Source organism: Thermobia domestica, chromosome 10, assembly GCF_964235325.1.
Source record: "Thermobia domestica chromosome 10, izTheDome1.hap1.1, whole genome shotgun sequence".
NCBI classification, from domain to species: Eukaryota; Metazoa; Arthropoda; class Insecta; order Zygentoma; family Lepismatidae; genus Thermobia; species Thermobia domestica.
In genome coordinates, this window is record NC_137463.1 from 48,647,599 (window position 1) to 48,673,771 (window position 26,173).

The following is a 26,173-nucleotide window of genomic DNA, read 5'->3' on the forward strand; positions in this document are numbered from 1 at the left end:
CTGATATTACCGTTTTCAATAATAAATCAATATTAAAACCAGAAATGGTAATTGATTTCTACAACTTAAGGTTGCACTGGGGAGATAATGTCGAAAATAAAATCTATTCTTGCAGTATTGAATTCCTCTAAAAATAGAAACTGTTTATACTGTAGCTATGAAATACCGTTTTCCTTATGATGATCTGTGTTGAAACCGTAAATCTCGACTACTTCCGACTTGAATAGTGGGATAAAGATAGAGATCAAACATGTTTTTAAGACACTGACAAGGAAACTTAAGGAAGTGTCACTCACCAATCTGAATAAAACTTTGCATACTTGCAGAATATCGAAAAATAATCGACACGTAATCTTTTTTGTTTCTTCAATCGTGAAGATTTAAGGGTAGAAACCACCCTTTGAACATTAAGGGTTGTCTCCAAGCATAGACAGAAAACAATCATTTAATATAGAAGAAAACACACTGCCACGGGGGGTTTTAGAACAGCTGATTCAGAATCTGACTTCAAAATTATAAAGTTCAAAATGGTGGATCCAATATAGTGATTACAATTACAAAATGTGTTCTGGTTTGAAATTCTCTGCAGTTAGCCAAGAACAGTCATAGTTGGCAGGGGTTACTATGAGAAAGTTGCAGACCGATTTCATACCCCTTTATTGTAACGGAATGCTTGATTAAAGTGAGTCTCTGCACCTCTTTCTACTTGGGGTGCTTATGTATAGTGACTCGCCTCCCCTCTTACTATGTCAGAACTTCATATATCTTCAATTGTTATAATTATGAATTTATTGAGAAAACGCTTCACAATAATGATATTTCGTAAAAGAGAAGTATGTGATGCATAAACATTGTTTACACCAAGCTCACCTTATTACAGCAATAACTGTGACAAATTGCAAAATGCAGCACAATCTTCTTCCAAATAACTCTTTTGTATCACGCATATCTAATAAGATTTGCAAATCTGGAAGAAGAAAACTGATTATGAATCAGTGATTTGCATCTAAATTATATTCTTATGGAAATGTAAATTTATGTTATAGTTGTAGAGGACAATATCAGTAAAATGTCTCAAGAAGTTTTTCCACGGCCTAAAGACGGACACATCAAGAGTCTGAATCCTACCAGTCGTTAATGCAGAATGGTTTCTATTTTGAGGTACTTTTTTGTTCTTAAAATAGGTTGAAAAATTAACGAATTATGACCACTCCATGAATCTAATAACAAAATGGTTTTTACATTAGACATTGGGAGAAAAACTTCTTGAAACCATGATCTCACAAAATGTGATGGATATTTTCCCGAATTCGATGCTTTCACTTGGAAATTTTTAGATTGAAAGAGGTTGGTTTGGACTATGGGGTCAAATGTTTATTTTTTTCTGCAAAATAATTAACAATGGTGATAAAATCATTATTTTCAGAAATTAAATTCTGTATCGTGTGCCACACTTTCTACTGTTTGGGTCCCTGTAAACGCTATAGTGAGAGGTGCAGAGATTCACTTTAATCAAGCATCCCATTAAAATAGATACAGAAAGGGGTTTCAAATTGGTCTGCAACCTCCTCGCAGTAATCTCTGCCAACTTTAATTGTTCTTGGCTAACTGCAGAGAATTTCAAACCAGAATACATTTTGTAATTGTAATGACTATATTGGATCCGCCATTTTGAATTTTGTAACTCTGGCGTCAGATTCTGAATCAGCTGTCCTAAAAAAAAACCCTGGCAATATGTTTTCTTCTATATTAAATTATTGTTTTCTGTCTATGTTTGGAGACCACTCCTAACGTTGAAAGGGTGATTTCTACCCTTGAATCTTTACCACTGCCAAAACAGAAAAATACGTGTCGATTATTTTTCGATGTTCTACAAGTGTGCAAAGTTTCATTCAAATCGGTGAGTGACACTTTTGTAAGTCTCCTTGTCAGTACATTTCAATGATATATTTCTCGTTATCTTTTACCGTTTATGATCTTTGGAGTATTTAAACCGGAAGTAGTAGATTTCTAACACTTCCTGTTTTAGTATAGAGATATTCTGGAGATGATATCTTACCTTCAGATCCTGAGTCGATTCTAAAAACCGCAGTGTAAAGAGATTAGAATAGAGATGAAGTTCATCTATGCGACTTTTAACTGATTACGGAAAATCACTTAGTCCTATTCATTACTGCTTTTACTCCATATTGATCAATGTTGAAACTGGGCGTGGTTGATTTCTACGATTTTTATTCTATGCCGGTCAACATTGAAACCGAAAAAAATGAAATGAAATGAAATCTTTAAGTTTTACGTCCCACGGTTATGCCGGTTAGGCTAAAGGAGACGGTGATGATGAGAGATAAGTAAAATGGTGGAATGAAGAAAGTGGGAGGAAACGGGAGAACCCCGAGAAAACCCACGAGCACGGTGTTTGTCCACCACAAAGTTCAATTGGCGGGGGTTGGGATCGAACCCGGGACCCCAAGCACCAGAGGTGAACGCTCTACCACTGAGCCACAGCGCCCCCCATCATTGAAACCGGAAATGATTTAATGTTACCTCTTCTGTTTAAATGGACGGTGTTGTAAGAGAGGAGGTAATATTCTTCGGACTCTGAATCGATGACGAAACCGTTTTTCGATATCTCTTTCTTGAGGAATAATCACCGAAAAACGGGATGCCCGTAGACCTAACCTTGAAAAAGCATTCGACGCGCGAATTCTCATTGTAAGCACTGGAAAAGTATAATTTTCAGTAAGAGAAATAGGTTAATGCCTTCAAAGCCATTATGCGTTTAGCTGATATGCCAAATTCAACTATTTGCATGTCGTGTTCTTTTACGAAAAGTATTTGATGCACTAAGAATTCTATTGAATAATTAATAAAAGTTAATGGCTTCGCTCCGAATTTGTAATTAATGCATACCTACTTATACACTGTTGGTAACTCTTATCTAAAAGTCATTGCAAAAGAATACAAAACACAAGACAATGCATTTTACGTGAGATTTTATATCTCGTCCATTTTTCCTTAGAGAACGGTGATTTCTTTTCCTACTACTCCCAGAAAGATATCTAGCAAAATGAATATTTGGAGTTGAGTTGAATTGATTTTGTATTTAACGTCCCGGTCAGCAGCGAGGTTATATGAGACATGGACCTACTGATTAAGGTGGAATCCAAACCACATGCGCTCCCGCCGGGAATCGAACCCGGGGAAAATGAATATTCGGAGTTAAACATTTTTCGTGTGACTATGTTGGAAGCAAGTCATTGTCAACAAACAAAAATGAACAATCTGAAAGTTACACTTAATTTACAACATTAAAAAAAAATGGTTCCATTACTTTCAGAATGACTAAATCAAGAATTTCCGAAGTCTTTCTTTTCATTGAAAGTTTTGCACGCGGTTTAGCATCCAATACTCCAATATGGATGCTGATTTGTCTAACTTGAACTATCCCCTTCAAGCAATTAATATCATCATATCGCTTACTGGTCTTTTCAACCATTTACAAGGTATGAACACTTGATTACAGGAACACAGAGGTCGCTTAATTGGACTAAATGATTTGATGGCAGTGAAATGATACCTGTGCAGCATACATTATCTCTGTTCTGCATTTAGGTTATATTACAGGGTGTTCAGAGGACATTCGCTTTTGCTAAATTGGACAGTATTAATTTCGTAACTGAACTAATAATCTCAATGTGCAGGATGTTATTCAGGAAAATGTTAAACACGAATTCAACGTGCAGATTATGTTTGGTTGTCATTTCATCAGTTATCTAATTATTTCAATCTCGAGCGGTTTAGGAGATAATTGAATATTGAAAAAGGCGTTAAATACAGTATATAAGTACATAATTAGAGATTATTTTTCTCTGAAATAGACAAATATCAAAATTTATTAAGTGTAATTTTCTAATGTTTAATTACACCCTTGTACATATTAATGGAATTAACATTTTGTGGTGTAGATCATATATTCACCTAAATTGCATTGAATTTGAATTCGTATAGCTGAGCTTTACCATTTAGTATGTGGGGGCGCGATGGCTCAGAGGTACAGTGCTTACGTATGGTGCGGGGGAACCCTGGTTCGATCCCGGACCAAGTAAATTTGTGGTTTATAACATCGTGTTCGTGGGTTTTCTCGAGCTAATCCTGTTTCCTCCCACTTTCTCATTTTACTATTTCCTCCATCATCATTCACTTGTTTTAATCATCGTCTCCCTAAAGACTAAAGGGCATAATTTCGTGACATTAAACTTAAAGATTTCATTTCATTTTTTCGTTTATTATGTGCATTTTTGACATGAATTAACTTGGTGGCATTGAGTCCACAACTTTTTTTTTATACGTTGTTTTGAATGCTTCATTATGGAGAACGGAAACAAGGTTTTCTTTTTGTTGTGCAGTCTTACCTCCTGATTTTATTTGAGCAAATAAATCACCACTCTTCGATCGGATTCGTATAAGGTAAGTTTCCAGATCACTCCAAAACGTTTACCTCGTTCCCCTCGAAAAATTGTTTGACTTTTCAAAGACTTGTAACAAGTGTCAATTCTTGCTGGAAAATTGCAGATCCATCCCATTGAACTTGTTGAGTTCTGGAACCACTCTAGCATCTAGATGTATTTGCTGATGTTCATCATCGTTTCAATAAGGACAAGTGTTCCTGATCCACGGCAGGATAACATCCCTAAAATATTGTTTTTGCTGGGTGTTTTACTTTTTCGTGAATATATTTCGGTGAAATGCGTTCGCCAGTTTCTTGACGAGTGTGTTGAACCGGCATCTTTTGATCCAGAAAGTGGCTGTCATCAAGGAACCAGTTTTCCTTTGTCCAATTTCTGTATTTTCTTGCCCATTTGAGACATTCCTCCATTATGGCCTTTGTCAATATTGGTATTTGTTAGTTGGCCTTTTTGCCTGATGGTCATCTTCCAACGAATGTCAGCGGATAATTGAGTCTTTAGCGTGAGTTATGCACAAGCAGGCTAGTTTTGAATATCAATCTGTGGGTCAATTTTACTCACAGTAACAAGTAAGAGCTTTTCTCAGCGTTGTTGCGACCGCATTTTCATTTCCTAAATATAGAAACAGAACCGATTTCATCCCTAAGTTTAAGAATTTTACTAACAGCACTTTCGATAATACCGTGCGTAGTAGTAATCTTTGAAACTTTCTTTGGGCTAGGGAAATGTTTTCGTTCAATATTAGAATAGCTTCCAGTTTTCTTTGACCACTATTTATTTTGCATTGTAAATTATATATATACACTGAGAAAAAAAATTGTAGGTGGCGTACTTAAAAAGATAGGTTACATGCGTAATTCCTGTAGTTTTTGGACTTAACGTACAGCAGACGTATAACTGAAAACGCATGTTTTACAATACTTTCTGTATAAGTGTTCCATCTATACGCACTTTACGTATGAAACAATGTAGGCGGTCAGGATCTCACATACAAATGGACGTATATAACATATAGCCGACCAAGGTAACATAAGTATATGTAAGTGATATACGGAAAACTGTTAGATGTTAGACATCCTGCAACGACACGATGTAACATCTAAGGGCAGTGCCTATGTAGCATACGGATAACGTATGCTCCGTACTGATTTCTATAGTAAGCAAGAGGATACCGTATATTTGAAGAATATACCGCTGTCCGGAGAACGGATTTTTCTCAGTGTATATATATATATATATATGGAAGGATTTAGGGGTGCAAGGGTGTACGTGCTTCCCCCGTTTTGTTGTAAATATACATTATGTAAAAATGAGAAGCTACGAGTGAAAATCGCAACACTTTCCGAAACTTTCTGCCCTCATGTTTCCATTTGGGACTTAAAGAAAGCCGAGTTTTCCTAAAGCAATAGTTTAAGTCGATTTTCTGAAAGTTGAAGGAAAAGGATTCACCAAGCGAGACAATGGTGCTAATTCAAACCACAAATGCCTTAAGACATTTTAAAAATTCAAAGTTAAATCAAATGTAGTGGTAGTTATGGATGCATCCCCATTAGATACTCCTGAACCAAGCTCTACAAAACTAATACGGAATGAGAAAACCTTCTTGTAATAAAATGAATTAAAACTCAACAGCAACCACATCTAACTACAATACGACTATCTAGGACGGTACTGAACTTAAAATTTTCTGCAGGAAACAAAATAACAACGAATATTAGTGTTAGAAACTGCGAGAGTGCAACTATGCTGCAAACTGAAGTTCTATTCCATTAATGTGGCCCCGCGTACCGTAGTCCCTAACGCTCTTGCCTTCGGTGCGAGCAGTCCCGGGTTCGATTCCTGGTGGGAGCACTCGGTTGAAAAAGTGTAAAACGCTATTTCAGGCCAGTCATCCTGAGTGAGGGGTTTCATGGGTTTTCCTCATTCACACCAGGCAAATGCCGGGGTGGTACCTAACTTATAGGTCCCAGACCACTTCCTTCCTTCTCTTTCCCTGGATAGTGTGCTCCCCGAGGCACGTCATCCCTCAAAACGTGACGGGCTAAATGTTCATAGATGCCGAAAGCCCAGAAATCGCAATCTTAAATCTATTCCATTAAGTTGGACAAGGGTGTAAGTATTAATTGTTCCGCCCGAGACTTTGGTCCACTATACACTATACATTAAATTTTGATTTGATTTGATTTTTAGTTTAGCTTCCCGTTCAGCAGCGATACTATATGAGATGTGGATCTAAGCTTAACGTGAAATCAGAACCACACGAGCTCCGCCGGAAATCGAACCCAGGTCTCCCATTCCAAAGGCACGTACCGGTACGCTAACCGCTAACAATAAGAAAGGCCTTAAAAAATTTCGAATTAGTCATTCTAAAAGTACTGAAAACATTTTTACGTTGTAAACTAAGTGTAATTTTCAGATTGTTCATTTTTGTTTGTTAATTATGACTTTGTTTCCAACAATAGTTACAAGAAAATATCGAAACTCACTATATTCATTTCCTTAGATATCTTTGCTGGGAATAGTAGGAAAAGAAACCACCGCTTTCTAAGGAAAAATGGACGAGATATCAAATCTCACGTAAAATGTATTATCTTGTGCTTTGCATTCTTTTGTAATGACTTTTTGATAACATAGTTACCAACATTGTATAACTAGGTATGCATTTATTACAAATTTTGGGCAAAGCGATTAACCTTAATTGATTATTCAATAGATTTTTTTTAGTGCCTCAATTGTTTTCGTGAACGAACACGACATGCAAATACTTGAATTTGGTATGTCAGCGAAAAGTATAATGGTTTTGAAAAATTGTGCTTGCAGAACAAACCGAAAGGGACTTTACTCTCTCTTTCTAATGCAGAAAATTCTATTTTCCATTGTTTACAAATGAGAATTCGAGCGTCAAATGCTTTTGCAAGGTTAAGTCTATGGTTATCCAACTTCTCAGTGATTATTCCTTAATGGTATGTCCAATCGGAACATGCTCAGCGCCTGCTCTTGAAACATCATGTCAAATTTGTTTAAGAACAATTCATGCCATCTCGGAAGAGTATCCAGTTTCCTAAGCATCTCTGTAATGAGTACTACTACAAACTCTAGTTGTCTTTACATCGAAGACAAGTGAATTATTATTGACTGTTTCGTAAACAATAGTTGTCTCCAACAATGGTACGATCCAACAATACCATTCGCTAGGTCAGTGACTGACAACACACTTTGCTGTACAGCTAAGATATCGCGACACATTTATTTGATATATTAAAATTATATAAATATACGCAGAGTTTCGTCAAGGGTGTTTCAACTGTTCAATCTCGTTTTCTTTCTGGACATGCATGATTTATGTATAATATATCTTAATATAGTAAATTTTTTTCTCATAATATCTTGCTCAAGGCGGTCAAAATCCCGAAACCCTCCTTGTAGTGTACGCCACTGATAACAGTGTAAGACTATATTTTTTTAAAAAAAAGTAATGACTCTATAATTATAGTACTGAGCATTGTTACTGCCATTGGAGACACTCACTGGTACAGTTTGTCTCTAATTAATTCTAACTAACTGGATCATTAAATTCTCAAATTTCACAACACACTTTATGAGGCTGCGCGACATAACGGTTGAGAACCACTAATCTAGGTATTGGTATGTTTATTTTGTTTAGTTAGCTGATTTTGGTTAAACTCTTTACTTGTTTGAAATTTTAGAGGTTCTTAACTGTTTTCATATCGTTACATTAGTAACACTAGCATCATCCAATGAGCTAGAAAAAACATATTTGAAGTTCCAGAACAACCTTAAGGTAAGTCCACATCTCCATTGTGGTGCGAGTTGGCATCCTAATACCGCAACCATGGTATGATCATAACCCGGCAGAGTTCAACTGATAATCTGGGAACCAGAGAGAAGCTACAATCCTAGCTCTGCCCACTTCGCATTGCTACTGCTCTGCCGAAACCAAAATTGTGAATTTTTTTAAAGAAATGGTACCAAGACCGAGACAAACTTTTATATACCGAGACCAGACCAAGTCCGACACGGATTTTATATAACCGAGACAAGACCGAGATCGACAAGGACCTCAATAAATCGAGACGAGACCGACTCAAGATTTAAGTCAATCTCGAAACTCTTGGTCTCGTCTAGAATATTGATATTGATAGCTATTAAAATTGCCTTTACTTAAATCCACCGAAAAACTTTGGGAGGCGATTCTTTATACGAAATCAAAAGAAAAAACAATTCTAATAAACATGGACCGAAAAACGTCTCCTTTCAGAGTTATGATCCATTGAAAATTCCAAAAATCACTTTTCAAAACTCTCTAACTTAGAAACTATAGAACCTATTCCAAGCGGTTTAAGGAATTACACAATAACTAGTATATGTTCTATCTAAATATCATGTTTTACCATCCTCCGTTATCGGTGAAAGGAACTGTAAAAAGAAAGTTGAAGTATAGGGATACTCTTTTAAGACATAATGGCGCGTTCGTTTTGCTGGTACCGGTAAATTCTGGAACATGAATATTTAGATAGAGCGTACACCAGTTCCTGTGTAATTCTTTAAACCGCTTGGGATAGGCCCTATAGTTTCTAAGCCAGGGCGTTTTGAAACGTGATATTTTGAATTTTCTGTAGTTCATAACTCTGAAAGGAGACGTTTTTCGACTCATGTTTATTAGAACTTTTTTCTTTCATCTCGTATAAGAAACCGTCTCCCAAAGTTTTTCGGTGGAGTTATCTATCACCCTGTACATATATATATATATATATATATATATATATATACATTTAAGGAAAGTCATACATAAAAAATATTTTTGACTATTGAATCCTTCATGTTGCAGCAAAACTACGGAAGTTAATAGGCCTACAAAAGAAAACTAGAACGTTAAGAATGACTTGTTTTGGCGACAGAGAGAGAGAGAGAGAGAAAGAAAAAATGTATACAAATAGCTCGAATTACCTATATACTTATATAATATGTATGTCCATGTTTTACAAGTAATTTTCAATCAATATAAAATTTCAACGTAATGTACGCACGGTTAGTTTTCTCGAATAAAGATGACGTGCACCGCTTGAGAGCCGAGGAATAAGCTTAATCTATATTACAAAATTGAATATATGCTTAAGTAATGCATTACGAATTTATGAACTTGTATAAGAAACAGAATGTACTTAAAGTGAGACGCGACTATGCGAAACATCGGACCTTGAATCTAACTTCTTTTGTGATCCAACCCGAGACCACACATAACAAGGATGAGTGCCGTAGCTCCCACCACAAGATTCAGGAAGTTCGTGTTATAAAGTGTCAATTAAACACGGAGATGTAAAAACGGTAATAAAGCATTTGATCAATTTGAAACAAAATATATTGTAGTAATTATTTTGTTCTATTTGTTAAGATAATGAACGTGATATTCTGTCTCTAAAATGACGGTCAAAGCAGAATGTATGGATAATATTGAGAAATTGTAAAATTTCGCTTTTGGTACGATTAAATACATTCGTGCTGCTACATGTTGTGTTACCGGTTAGGAGGTATTGAACAATTCTGATTCAAAGGAAGGAAATAAACTACTGTATAGTACTGGGGTTAATTTAATAGAGTTTAATTGCATACGCAGTACTGAAAGTGAAATATGGGTTACTATTCAGGTTTTATCCCAGTTATGATATACCTACTGATGACTGAATCTGGAAGATACGCATGGAAAGCATTAGCGGCAGCAAATTAGCTACGAAGAGGTACATCATACCATAATTCTAAGTCAAGAATGAAGGCAAAAAATAAGAAGTGGAAACGACAGATTGTACGGTAATAATATTTTCACAATTTTAATTTCACACTATTTATTTCGAGACCTTCGAGACGAGATCGAGACGTGACCGAGACCGAGATCGAGATAAGCATCTGTTGACCGAGACGAGACCGAGATCGAGACAAGCATCTATTGACCGAGACGAGACCGAGACAGTGATTATTGACTCGAGACGAGATCGAGACCGAGACCGCTGTTTTTCAACAAAGTCGAGACCAAGACTGTACAAAGTCTCGTCTCGTCTCGCCTCGATACCATCTCTATTTTTTTCCTACCCGGGGATGGGACAGACCTCTCCTTTCCACCACAATATCTATTTACATTTGGCTCATTTGATTTTAAATAAATATTATTTTCCATAAATATTGAATACTATAATTTTTATAATGATTGTAACTGTAACATTTTTCTCTTTTTGCAGGAGAAAGACAACTTGTTATTTCATGATAAGACATCAGTTCTAGTTTGAATCAGCTTCTGATTATAGAACTTTCGAATTGACCTTGCGCGATTATGAACAACCATTAGTGTCGATTTGACTACTCAGTACCATTAACTTAGTAGAAACGAAGAAAGTTTTTTTATTATTGAGATACTGAAAGGTGGCTTCTGACAGATAACTGCACATGTTGTAAACAAACCGAGAGGGAGGATTGTTAGCCAATCAATGCAGTATTCTTTCACGCTGTTTCTAAGCAACGAAGGTCACTGACAGCGCTGTTGCCGGTAGTTGAGATGACTTCTTAAACGTCTTAAGTTTGTCGCCAGAGCTGCTGTCTCTGTTGCGGAGACTCTGGCAACAGCGCTTCCAATACTCCACGTGCTCTACCCAACTGTCAGAAGCCACTTTTCCTTGCGCATACAGTATAGCTCAGATGGTATGGTATACTTCCTCTGACAGCCTGAGAACAAGAAAATCTTTGAACTTTACTTAGAGATGGAATTATATTTATCAGTTTTCTTTAGCGATTTCTCTTGGCTATTTTGTTTACTAGTAGATAACTGTTCTTGACGAGACGAGAAATAAGATTTTCATTCCAATCTATAGTATGTAGAAATCCCGTTTCATCTCGATTCTTCAAAGAATCTTATGTCATCTTGGTTGGTTGATTAAAGGGAGTTATGTGCGTAGGACCGAAAAGGTATAGGATTGAAAAGGCGTACGACCGGAACGACATAGGATTGAAAACAGTTACGTGTATACAATCGAAATAAAAATAATAATAAAATAATTTATAATCTCAGCATACTGACAAGGAAAGTACTTGGGCTCGAACGGGTGAGTACGCACAAAAAGGAAAGCATGTGTAATGTTAGCAGCCCGGAAGCAAACAGTGATGTCCGTTTTCTGCAAGATGATGAAATCTTCCGCAAGAGCAGAGCAAAGTAGAGCACGTGCCATAATTACAGGGCGTCTATACTGTCTGACTCCGAGACATTTTCTGCAGACAAAGTTTGAGTGAATGAAAAAATAGGAGAACACGTATCCCATTATCTTTAGAGGCACATATTTTGAATGAAAAAATTGTGTCCCAGGGTGACTCAAAGGGTCCCAGACAGAGTCCAACCAAAATTTTCAAATGGTAAGGGGGGTCAGGTACAGTAGTATATCATTGGAAAGGTATTGTGAAAAGAAACAAGATGAAGCAAGTCCCGATTCTCTACACTCACCCTTTACATAATGGTATATACTCAAAATGTCAACATAGTTGTCATCAAAGAGTCTATGACCACCATTTTGCATAGGGTGCGTATACAGACTTGGGACTTCTTGCAGATTGTTTCTTTTCATAATACCTTTCAAACGATATACTTCTTCACCCACCTTTCCATTTGAAAATTCTGAAGTGGACCCTGCCTGGGACCCTACGGGACCCCATTCAACATGTTTTCCCCCCAAAATAATGGGATATGTATACCGATGTTTCTATCCACTCAAGCGTTTCCGCAAAAATGGCCCAACGTCAGAATTTATAGACGCCCTGTCAACATGGTATGCTCATGCGGACCTTTACACCAGATTGCAAAAAAATGGACATTACTATTTGCTTCAGGGGTGCTAACATTACAGATGCTTTCACATTTGTGCAAATTTGACCGTCAAGGAAAGCACGTGAGCTCGACCGTATAAATACGAGTAGAAATAAGAGTATGACTAATGTTAGTACCCCTAAAGCTATAGGTGATGTCGGTTTGTCTGCAAGATGGTGCAAATTTGCACCAATAGATGGCGCTATACAGGGGAAGACAGAGCTCACCTCATGTCTACCGCTACACTACTTTCAACAGTGAAGCTGCAAGCGCTAGTTCTTCACATGAGAAAAGGTTGAATGTGTAGTGAGACGTCAAGTGGCGCGGAGAGTGGTGATCAATCCAATGAATGTAGTGCGATTGGTTGGAGTGAAAGTGCGATGTAAGGTACGTCATTAGGAAGGAATTGACCTGGAAGATGAGACATCTGCATGTTTTCTAGAAGAATTAATTATGCAAAAATGTGGAAATCAGTTTGAAACCGAAAGTCTCCGAACATTAGAACGCAGTGGTGAAGATTTTGTAGAGAATGAAGAGGAAGAAGTGAGAACGTATAATGACACTGTAAGTCCTGCAAGGGATAATGAAAATAGCCGAAGTGAATACGAACCGTCGCCGAAAAGGTGTAATGTCGACAATGTGATGACACAGTTTACTGGTATCATACTAGAGAACATATTCGAGGATTATTACATGCGCAGATTCAGCTCATATGAAAACCTCCTGCAACGATACCCGAAACTGAAGACAAAAAGCAATATTAAATACGTATTACAATATGTAGCAAAGAAACGGCAAAACATGGCTGCGTTCAAAGTAAACCGTACACTACAGTTAACGACAATCAAGCAGAGCAACATAGCAAAGTTTGATGAAACGCGACCTATGGGAGCTAACGCCCTGTAATTATGGCACATGTTGTACTTTGTCCTGCTCTTGCGGAAGTTTACACAATCTTGCAGAAAAACGGACATCACTGTTTGCTTCCGGGATGCTAACATTACTCACGCTATGCTTTTTGTGCGCATTCACCCGTTCGAGCCGAAGTACTTTCCTTGTGAGTAACAATCATTTTCTTCAAGATATGTAGGAGTAACCGTTATACGATCGAAATGGCAAGGGTCAAAACAGTTTCTGAGCTGAAATTAATGTCGTTTGCTGTTTCGGTCCGACGAAGGTTTGGTCTTGTGCCGCATTCGCATTGAATAGAGTTTTTAGTCTCTTTTCAGCACCAAGACTATATTAGATGTGGACCTACGCTTAATTTGGAATCCGAGCCACCGTAATGTGTTAGAATTTCAATTGTTTCTCACCGGAAATTGAACCTGGAACAAAATGCACTATCGGCGTTTGCGCTAGCCACTAGACCAGCGGAGAGGGATCTTTTTTGTCTCGTTAAACTCTCATAAGAGTATGCAAATGTATATGTACTTGGTTTCTGGTAGTAGTGCAAATGATGTTCTTAGTAGGATATCGAATTTATATAGCAATATGAATGCATATAGGGCGAGTCCGAATGATAGACCCAATTTCAGAAATTTATTCTGTGAAATCTATTGTACATTATGTTCTTGTAAGACATGTGCTAAGAAAGATCTGCAAAGTTTTCTTCAAACGTATCACAATTGTTGTACGTGAGCACCTCGCGTAACACAATACACATCAAATCGATAATATATCTCCTTCCAAACCTTTTGTGGCATGTTACGCTCATTATTAACAATGTTTGTTGTGATGCGGACACGCAGGTCATCCAATGGTGTTGAAAGTGTTGGCATGAATGACCTTCTCCGTAGTTAAGTCTCTCCGGTATTTGGTACGGAAATGATATTGCACACTAATGACAGACTTGTTTACATGATAATCAAGCACACAGAGAGATCTCTGCTATCCAGTCAACGCCATGTTCCTTAATAGCCCAGTCAGTAAGGGATGATTTAGGGTGTAATAAGGAAAAAAATGTGGAAAGCTGGAACAAATTTTATTTCTTTTATAAAAGTGTCCGTAACAATACACTAATTTTGTACCCCGGGATTTGGCCGTCATCTTGGAAAAATGGCACCAAAAATTAGTTTTTTTTTGTAAATATCTCGCTTGGAAAGCATTTTACAGCAAAACATGTTATTACAAAATATAATCTACAGGACATTCTCTCCAAAAAATGTCCTCTTCATTTCTTAGGATGCATATCTCTAGAAAACGCCGTTTAAATGCTATAGGCGTGACTAATTACTCATTTATATTTCAGCATCGCTTTGTAGCAGAACTTCAACGAAAATTTTGTTATATTATTTTGTTTTAGTGATTTATTTTATAAAATATAAATTAATATATTTTTCATTGGTTGCTTTGTGACTAAGGATAATTAATAGGGTCTATTGGGTCATCTATGTTCAAGATGCCGTCAGCTGAGAAATGTTTTATCTGTGAGAGACTTCTCAGTGCTGGTTTACGTGTATAGTAAAAGAAAAGGGACTGAAAACATTAGCAGACTGCAGTATTAAAGCAAAAGATGGAAAGGAATGGACTGAAAAGTGTTACGGTTCATAAAAAGTGTAGAAAAGTTTTCATAAAAGCAAGAAGTAGCAAATTGTTGCTATAACGACGTACTTCATCACCAACGCTGATAAAATCGTTAGGTCAGAAGTACTACGATTTAATTTTCAAGAAGTCTGACTGTTTTGTGGACAACGCATAAGATGAATTTTTAAAGAGACATCTGGTGCAAAGAATTTGGTATTACAATTGACAATGTTCATTATTTAGCCAGATCGTTCCTCATGCATGAAAAAATTCTACAAGATTTTTTTCTGGAATAAAACGTGATCCTCAGAAAAATAACGTTGTTTCAGATGCTATGACTCATGATTTCATGTAACTTGAAGCTAACAAGCTAACAAGAAAGAGTACCAACTTTCTTTCAATGCAATTTTTTGAAGATTATGATGATGCACTGTCAACTGCAAAAAGTACTCAGAAGGTATTATTATATCAACAAACAAAACCATAAAGTCTGTCTCCGTGATACAGGACATAAAATTCTCACGGATGCATGGTATGATCGTTAAAAGCGTATGCTCTCTCGGCTCTCTCACGAATTCGGTTAGCGTATGCGAATTCGGAGTGCAAGTCCCGGATTCGATTCCCAAAGGAGTGTTCATCACGTTCGGATCCCTCATTAAGGTGTAGGGCTACATCTCATATGGCCTTGGTGTTGAAAATGATTCTAAACCCCCACTCCAACGAATAATATTAATTTACTGGTAACTGTTATTTTCTTCTTTATGAATTATTTATTTAATATGAAAGTACAGTGAAACCTGTTTATGTTGACCACCATCGGTTCCATTGAAAACGGACTAATTTAGACAGGTAGCCAACTTACAGAAAATAGTGGCCCCACGTAACGTAGTCGCTAATGCTCTTGCCTTCGGTGCGAGAAGTCCCGGGTTCTGTTCCCGGTGGGGCCACTCGGTCGAAATAGTGTAAAACACTTTTTCAGGCCAGACACCCTGAATGAGATTTTCCTGGGTTTTCCTCATTCATACCGGGCAAATGCCGGGGTGGTACCTAACTTATAGGTCCCAGGCCGCTTCCTTCCTTCCCTAATTCTATCTTTCTTCCCTTTCCCCTGTTTGTGTGCTCGCCGAGGGACGTCATCCCTCAAACGTGAGGAGCTAAATGGCCTTAGATATCGAAAGCCCAAAAATCTAAATCCTAAAATCCTTCTCCTTACAGAAAATAAGTGTGATTGTGTATTTAAGAATAGGATTTCTATTATTACTTGATGTAAAATTTTAATAAGTAATGGCACTACTTTTAATAATTGAGTCCTTGTTTTGATTAATGTTCCCTACCATAGATTTTGATACCCCAAATTGTACATATATTGAGCGTTGACTCACTTTTATCTATCAAACCTAACGTTTCCTTTTCTTCTTTACACACAACTCATTCAACTTTTTACGTTTTGAATCCATTATGAATTCATGAACTCAACACGTCCCCTTCCACTTAACACATTCAGGGGCATATCCAGAACTGACTTCTTGGGGAAGGGGGGTTGTAATGCTGCTATTTAGAGCTACTTTTAAGAGCTCCAAACTCTGGAATGGGTTTTATTTATATATAAAATAAGGAAGTTTCTTCTTTTGGGGGGGGAGCGATCGTCCCGATCGCCCCCCTGGATCAGTCCCTGCATCGAACTCGGAAATCGCTCTTTTGCTGTCTTTAGAGTAAGAAACTTCCATCTGAATTGATTAAACAGTGAGAGGTATTTTCTGTAGATACCTTTCGAAAAATAGGGAATCAGTTATTAATAACAAATTTATTCGTATTATTAATAACAAGTTCATTTTAGACGTACTTCGTTTATTTTTATTTTTTTATTTTTTTATTTATTTATTTTATTTTTTTTAATTTTTTTTTGGCACAAATCCACATTATAATTTTGTAGTTAACTACCTCATGTTAAAGAGCTAGAAGTGTTTCCCTCGGAGAAAAAGATGTTTTGAGAAAATCTTAAAGGATTTTATATCTCAAAGCCTTCGTTACCTTTTGACAAGTCGTCAGGTGCCAATAGTTGACAATTGGGATAGCCTTGAAATTTAACCTTTAACCTTGAAATTTACTAGAATTACTAAAGCTCCACACTGATGAAAGGAGCCGACATAGTTAATGGTTTTACCCAAGCACACACGGTAAACAAATGCGTACAACCATTTCCTGAATACCTGTACGTGTTTTTTCTTATTCACATCTTTCTTCACCACCTCAGGGCAGTGTTCTGGTCGTTGACCTCCATAAACAAATTATGGGAATGCATGCTTCTTTGTCTCCGGTCACAAATACAGAACATCTGCCTCTCATATCGGAATACGAAAGAATTTTTTTTTTAAAAAAAAAAACGGTTTTAGCGTGACCAAGATACGCCGGTAAATTTATCATTATCACCATAGGTTAAACATTGCTTCAATGCGGGCAACTTCGAAGATAGATATTCGTTAGAGATTAAGAAGAAGATAGATATTTGTTAGAGATTAAGAAGAAGATAGATATTCGTTAGAGAGTAATAAGAAGATAGATATTCGTTAGAGAGTAATAAGAAGATAGATATTCGTTAGAGATTAAGAAGAAGATAGATATTCGTTAGAGAGTAATAAGAAGATAGATATTCGTTAGAGAGTAATAAGAAGATAGATATTCGTTAGAGATTAAGAAGAAGATAGATATTCGTTAGAGATTAAGAAGAAGATAGATATTCGTTAGAGATTAAGAAGAAGATAGATATTCGTTAGAGAGTAATAAGAAGATAGATATTCGTTAGAGAGTAATAAGAAGATAGATATTCGTTAGAGAGTAATAAGAAGATAGATATTCGTTAGAGAGTAATAAGAAGATAGATATTCGTTAGAGAGTAATAAGTAACGAATGTCTTACGGGAAAATGTAGGTTCAAGACAAACCAGGCCAAGATGAGCAGATGGCTAACTTAGAGATGGCATAGATGACATAGCTGACAGGTTTTACTGTACTAAATTTCAATGCCAATTAATCATAGCTGTATGTAGCTGTTACTTTAAAAATCCTAACACCAAAAAGACATGGCATAAATTAGACCAAATTCACAAGATTTCGTACGACAGGGTACGACGTACAAACGATTAAATTTAATCGGGATGATGCATATGAGAGCGTAGAAGCGAACGGGACTACATGGTCTACTGGAAAGTTGTTCCTTGCAGAGCGAATTGCGGCAGCAGGAACTGACATGTTGCCACGACAGCGATGCGAATAGATGAATTGTCTATGGTGAAGCAATTGACAGAAGAGAACTGTACGTAGCAATGACAATACAACATATTCACACTACAAGACAACAGACATAGACCTATTGTCCGCGTGACGATTTTGTTAGGAATAAGAAGAGTGGGAATATTCTGATACGGGATTCTTCTAATCTCAGAAAATTAATCGCCTTTTCCACATCGTATACAAAATGGATTTAGAGATACCCATAACTTTTTAGAATGCTTAAGAGGTTCCATCAAGACGAAATTAAAATACTTTGAATTTTATAGTAATTATGTAATATCTTTAAATAGATAAGAGATAACCGAAAAGTGGAACAAGAGCTCGCTAGACAATATTATTTTAAATGTGATACCGTTATCATGACTCACTTATCTGCTTTCGATTTCCAGTCATTTAGAAAACCGGCATTTATTTTCGCGTTTTTAAGTGGCTGCAAACAGAAAGCTACTAGGTGACTCATCATAACGGTACCTCATGCAAAATAATATTGTCTAACGCGCTCATGTTCCAAATTTCTACTATCTTTTTTCTATTTGAAGATATCACATAATGACTATAAAATTAGTCGTATTTTAATTTCGCAGTGACTAGACCTCTTCAAACTGACTTAAGTTTGATGAAACACTTGAGTGTTTACGCAAAATTTAAAAGCTTTAACTGAAACTTGGTCACCTCAACATTTTTCATGCTAAATGCAGTACCGACTCTGCAAAATGTCTGTAAATGTCGCAGTCCGTCCTACAATTACAGTAGCTACTAAATTACAGCAATATTAAATTATATTTGTTTGGAATGTTCTTACTTATACTAATGCTAAATTTATAATCTACAAATTACTAATATCGTTTCTTCTCTTCTTTTCTCCAGGTACATCCAAGTAAAGTTACCCACCACCCTCCAAGGATGAGCGTTGATAACAAGTTTTCGTCATTGGCGACTCTAAATTATAAAATTCCCAGAGACAATTTTTATGATGGAACATTGGAAGTGAAGTGTAGAGCGGAAATGTTTACCGTTTATCTCCAAGAGAACAAAATAACTCTCCACTTAAAAAACATCAAAGGAGGGCCAAAGATAGCTTCGGTTTATGAAAAAAGAGGAGGAGGACCTGATCGAGGTACATACGTATGTATGTATGTATGTATGTATGTATGTGTGTGTGTGTGTGAAAATTAATTATATAATAATACCACTAGGATTTTCTAAAGATAACTACATGAAATCCTAGCACGATAGGCTCTTAACAGTGGCAAAATCTTGAGGGAAGTGGCATCAGTACAAAACAAAATTTTATCGCTACAAGCTACGGGAAGAAAACTTATCTAAAGCACTAATCTCTGTTTTTTTGTTCATAGCATGTAGCAATAAAATTTTGTTACATCATGTAGCGATAAAATTTTATCGCTACAAGCTACGGGAAGAAAACTTATCTAAAGCACTAATCTCTGTTTTTTTGTTCATAGCATGTAGCGATAAAATTTTGTTACATCATGTAGCGATAAAATTTTATCGCTACAAGCTACGGGAAGAAAACTTATCTAAAGCACTAATCTCTGTCTTTTTGTTCATAGCATATAGCGATAAAATTTTGTTACATCATTCTGCATTGAATTTCCGTATAATGTTCCAAGATTTTCAAGATGAATACGTATAAAGTTTTTTTCATGAATTCACAGGAAGGGACAACTGGCATGTTTGCACATCTTAAAGGAAGTGGCGTTGGTAAAAAACAAAAAACAAAATTTTATCACTACATGCTAACGGAAGAAAACTTATCCAAGGCACCAATCTCTGTCTCTTGTTCTTAGCATGCAGCAATGAAATTTTATTACGTCATTTTGTATTTCCGTTTTCTTTAACTGATTTTCAAGGTGAAAAGTCTTGACAAATGTTTCTCTTATGAGTTCACAGGAAGGAACAAAACTGCCATGTTTAGAGATTTACACATCTTTGAGTATTAGAAGTAAAAATCTCTTTCTGGTTCTTCTATTAACATGTGATGAATATTTTATACTCTATAATAATCATAGTTGTTCAGCAAAATAGCTTAACACAAATCAAAAGCCAAAGCAAACACCCAAACCGAACCTACCACGAATAAAGATAATGGTAACAATTTGGTGTAATCAAAGGGGAGTTATCCATTAAAACTTCTTAGGAGAGAGTTAAGCAATTAACACACAATATTAGATGAAAGTCCCAAACCACGCCCACATTTTTTCTCATTTCCATTCATAAAGCTATGAAAAGTAAATACGTACTGCTACCTTAGTTCCACACACTGTTACCTTAGTTCACATTGCACCTTAAAATTAATGTCGGCAATATACTTAAAGAAAATATTTATTTTACTCATTAATACAAAATTTGTCATTTGAAAAAAAAAAAAGTATTCTAAATTTCACCCATCAGATATCTTCCAATGTGCTTAAATTGTGAGAATTCACAAAACCAAAACATCGCAATTATATATATATATATATATATATATATATATATATATATATATATATATATATATATATATATATATATTGAAGGACAAATTATTCTACACGTTAGAATGTTACTGAATCCTACCTAGCTATCATTGTTCTTTGTGAGGAAGAAAAAGAAACAACATAGAACGCTGATTTATGTCGTTTACAGTACGATGTTTTGGGAAACGAAACCTAGTTAGGCTACCCAGCAAATATCAGAACTAAAAATGTGATCAGTTTCTACACGCAGCGCTTGTTTCGTTGACCCAACCGGGGGATTTTGACCGTTTTCCCGTTTCCTGCAACATTCTAATTTCACCGTTTCACTTCTGGTAATTATCTGTATCGTGAGCATAACTGTAGGACGTTCAATTATTAACATCATTTTATTTCATTTCTAGCTGAGTTTACAAAGCTCCAGAAATAACTTTCTTCGACATGTAAGGGTTTAAAAAACCTGTAAATGTGTTGAAATTTCGAACTCCCTTTTTTTCACCCCTCCACGCTCGTGGGTAGCTTGCAGGAACCTGGGTGCGATTCCTGTTTTTGACATTATCGAAATTTGAGTGCATTACGATGTACAGATTTCACCTTAAACGGTAGGTTCACGTCTTATACAGCCTCGGTGGTGAAAAAGAACCCTAAACTCTAAACCAAATAAACCAAAATATCGATTTCCCTTTCCATTATATCATACTATCTTCTCTTTTATCACCCTTCGAAGTTGTAAAACAGCTTCTCAAAATATGCATGTTTGTAATCCTAATTACGTGCTTTTCTAGTAAGTAATATCAGTGGAACATCTGATCAGTTTGAGAGATTCGTCTTGAAAGATTAATTATGTGGCATTATTTTGTTTGTCGTATGGGGACACTATTCACATTGTAGGGGGGGACGGTGGCTCAGTGGTAGAGTGTTTATCTTTTGTGCGTTGGATCCCTTGTTCGATATTCTGTCAATTTAGTTTGTGGTGGACATAACATCTTGCCCGTGAATTTCCACAGACTACTTCCATTTACGCCTACATTTTCGTTACACTATTTATTCCATCATCACTCAGTTTCTTGAATCATCCGTCTCCCTTAGACTAAGGGACATAATTTTGGGACAACAAACTGAAAGATCTCATTTCATTTCACTTTCTATTCAAATCGATATTTCCGAATACTACTTTTTGTGTTACTGGAAACTAATCCACTACACGTTTAATTAGCTAACATCGTATATTTTTAACATTCTTGGAAGTAACACGCGTAGCACATAACATTGTAGATCACGTTAAAGAAATACAGAAGGAATACATTTTAGATATTGTACTAAAACTTACGAGAAAATCATTTTATTAAGCCACGTATTCTTGATATCTTTATTACGAAGTTCAAGTTCTCTAAGTGCAAATATTCTGACTAAAAAGTAATAGTGTCTTAGGTTAGGTTGGTAAGGACATAGAAGATAAGTAGGGGTGGAGGTCTATTTCTGCTTTCTGTTTCATTTGTCGTGCAGTTTTTCGTTTTGAAGAAGAAGATGATTCTTATACAATAGTATATATATAAATATATATATATATATATATATATATATATATATATATATATATATATATATATATATATATATATATATATATATCTGCTCAGAAAATGTAAAGAAATATATATATACACATACATAGTCGTACAGAGCGAGAGAGAGAGATAGGGAGAGAGAGAGAGTTTTAGTAGTAGTAGTGCAAGAAGTTTTGTTATAGAGAGGTTTGAAACGGAAAAGTTTTGGGAAACCTGTGATAAAAGGAAAATGCTACAGTCACAGTAAGGGAGAGAGTTCACGAGGAACATTTGATGCAAAACTTGCACAATACAAGCTCATCAGATGGTTGAAGTAAAAGATGAGTAGCAGCACTCTTCTGAGGATATGGGTCGTAGAGGGGTTTGTCGGTGTTACGACTGTGAGAATTTTGCACCAAAAGAGACATAGAAAGAGAGAGAAAGAGAGAGAGAGAGAGAGAGAGAGAAACATCGAAAAGTGAACTTACACTAATACAAGGACAAGGAAAAGGGTTGAAATAGAGGGTGTACACACGGGAAGAGCTGAGGGGAGGTGAAGAGAAGACAAGTACAATGTCAGGGTGTCACTTACAACACGTTGCACTTGGGCTTCGGAGTTCAAACAAACATCCTCAAACCCGACTGAAATCTGGATGTTCCAAAGGAAAACAAAAGAATGGAGAACTTCTCTCTCTCTCTCTCATCCTCCATTCTACCTCCTGCTTTTTCTTCTTCTTTTTTATGAAGACACACATACGAGAGAAATCTCACCATTCCTTCCCTATCCATGATGGGGGGCCCTATGTTTAGTTGTAGTCTAAACAGATTCAAGGCATACTTACACACACATACAAATACACACACAAATGTCATGAAATGCGTGTGCAAGCCTTTTCAGATCTTTCGAGAACAAAGCATTTTGTGACCGGAGGCTGGAAAGTTTTTTTTTTTGTTTTTTGTTTTTTTTTTTTTTTTTTGTTTAAAGGGTGGATGGGATGAATGTGTGTATGTATGTATGTGCCCGTATGTGCACGAGACGCTTCAGCAGCAAAGGCGAAAAGAAATTGCTATAGCCAGCCAGCTACTAAGCTAGGCTATGTATGTGCAATAAAAGACTAGAGCGTAAAGAATAAGCACAGAAAGGAAAGAAAGAAAAGGAAAAAAATATGACTATATAAGCAGGAAATGAGAAAGCTATTAAAAAGAGGTTCTGCTTAGAATTGTATATGAGTTGCTAGTTGTTCGCTTTTCACAATGTGTTAAAGATATGAGAAAGTTAAGGGAAGTTATATTGTAATATTTTTAAAGTTTCTTCTCCATCTCTCTCTGTCTTTTCTTCTCCTTAAAACATAAAACGAGAAGTGAAAAGCAATAAATTGCCTCTCTTTTTAAAGTTTAATAGATTTTTTTTTCAAAATGATAGAAATACTCAGATTTACATTAAAGAGAGAGAAGTTGATTTTTTTTATAAGGAAAAGTGAAAGAAACAAAATACTACAAAAATATAAATAAAAAAATATAGAGAAAATGAATACATGATACGGTTTCAGGTTGGAGGTGAGGGATTTTCAAGAGTTCAACTTCAATTATACGATTTTTCTATTCAATTCAATATCATTCCCAGACAGGCTCGCAGCTCGGGCGTGGTCCCGGAAAGAAATCCCCTCTGCGAGCACTTTCAACCACCCCTTAAATTTACAAACGCTTTTGTTTCTACGTAGCTCATTAAGGAAACTCGTATTTCTCAACAGCATGTACTGTATGTACGTAGAAAGTATGAACGTAAAGTCAACTAAAGTTAGCTCTCTAACAACCTAACTCGGTCTACGGGGCTGTACCATGGGGTTAACACAGACCAACGTTGGGGCTGTTCCATGGTTCCAACTCAACTAATACTTTTGTGTTTTATTGAACCCCAATCTCGGTTAACACAGTCTCTCTATTATTGTTTGAGCGTATCTATGTATTATTACAGATACGGTGTTAGAGCGGTGTTACAGAACTAGGTGAATAAGCAAACGAACACCTAAATAGGACCAGCACGACGGTGATCTTTCTGTATATTGTGATTTGTTGTTAGTAATGGTGTTACGCATGAAGTTAGTTTTTAGTCAAACCTTCTCTTTCCTGCGTATCAAAGATATCACAATTACCTCAAAACTTTGCGTATTAGCTAACCCTGGAGGGTAGCTCCTTCCTCCTTGCGAGGTTTACGCCCTCTATAAGAAGTTAGAGAAGGAAAGAGTGGGAAAGGAAGGATATTAGAGGTGATCTATGGGAAGTAAGGACAAGCAGGAAGATAATTTAGTTTATTTTAAGGTCACGGTTATATTTTATTGCTTTTATAATTTTTAAGTGCTGCAATTTAAACGGACTTTATGTATTACGTTCATAATCATGAGGAGAGGACAGTATTAAATAATGGTAAAGCGCATATCACAGGACAACACAAGCGAAACGTTAAATAGATGAAAGCTAGTTATCATCTTTTCCATGGGCTGTTCTGGATAATGATATTGTCAAGTGGAGCCTTGTTAAAACAATATAGTTGTATTACAGTGCAGCGCATATAAGTAAGATATGAGAAGAAAAGTGGTCAGAAGAATAAGCTGAAAATGATCGCGAGATGGTCTGGTAGAATGATTACAAAATATATATATATATTAAAATGCTAGGTTTATATGTTTGTCTCCATAGAAAAGTTTATAGGTTTGTCTCCAATTCTTTCGACAATGAGATCTTGAAAACTACAAGTGCTAGAAGCATGCTATTTTCACTGGGCGATTCCAAATTTTGTGTAGATTGTCCAGTTCTAATTGAATATTTAAAAACATTCCCGTTATTTCTTTATTTCATTTTTACGGATACACTGAAAGTGCTGAAATTTTAAAGAAAATAAAGCATAAATTCCTCCTACGAGTTATATATTCCAACACAACATATTTGTATACAGGAGTTGTAAATATGTCAGGCGTTTGTTTCACGGCCAAATTATAATTAATTGTGTATGTAATGTATGTGCTTATTACATACTACAAGCAAGAAGAAATAATACATCTATCACACATAAATTAGAAACTAACCGGAACTATAGTTAATCTTGCAAATGGTGCGAGATATTGAAAAAAGTCTCCCCTTTATGGTATCCCTTGCCGATTTTTATCAAGACGTATTTCACTTGTGTCTGTAAAGGGACATGTACAGATGTGAGGAATGACAAGGAGATTCATGCTCATATGTGAATGATACGCTGTGTAAAGAGCGCAGATTCAGCTCTCTATATATATAACGAATAGGGATGCAAGGAAAGTAGAAAATGTATAGACCAGATCGTAGTGGCGATCAGCGTAGAAGTAATGTATCCAGAAGTAATGGATGACATTGCTAAAATCGTGTTGCAATGAACTTTAATCGTAACTATGCAAGGTGACTGCGATATATCAGATAGCGGTCAACTACATGCAGAGACCAGTAAACATATCGTGAGTTTCAACTGGGAAATTCTTGATCATCCTCCTTATAGCCCTGATTTAGCCCCTCCGACTATTATTTATTTGTATCCCTAAAGGAGACTCTCCGTGAGAGACACAAAATACTATGGTTACCTGATAAGGAACCTAGAGTATTATTTCTTTGCAACGGGGATAAATGATTTGGTGTTACGTTGCAATGCGGGCTTCGACCGCGATAGTTCCTACATCAAATGGTAGTGTAATACCATCCTTCGAGTTTGAGACATTTATCTACACATTTTTCAGCAAACCGAACTTTCATCTAATTGTTGCTAGCCATTGAAAGCTAGCACGCTTTTATATAGTTACGCCTATTCGTAGAAATGATAGATAGAAGGATTGGATTGAATGACAATTTCAGAAAACTTCGTTATTCTACCCTTCGAGTACTAATATTAAAATATTACTTAAATGCCTATATTTTAATCCCATAAGTTTTTTTTTATAACGTTAGGACAAGTAAATTGGTCTAATGATAAAATATTGACATAATACTG

At 36.1% G+C, this 26,173-nt stretch overlaps 1 protein-coding gene across 1 annotated transcript in view; it reads left to right on the forward strand.

The window, feature by feature from the left end:
• LOC145662477 (uncharacterized) overlaps positions 1-26,173 on the forward strand; it is a 443,342-nt gene that overhangs the window by 397,247 nt on the left and 19,922 nt on the right. The window contains exon 5 of the mRNA XM_081728083.1: positions 19,008-19,257. Within this exon, the coding sequence (XP_081584209.1) occupies positions 19,008-19,257 (250 nt within the window). The remainder of the gene's footprint in view (positions 1-19,007; positions 19,258-26,173) is intronic.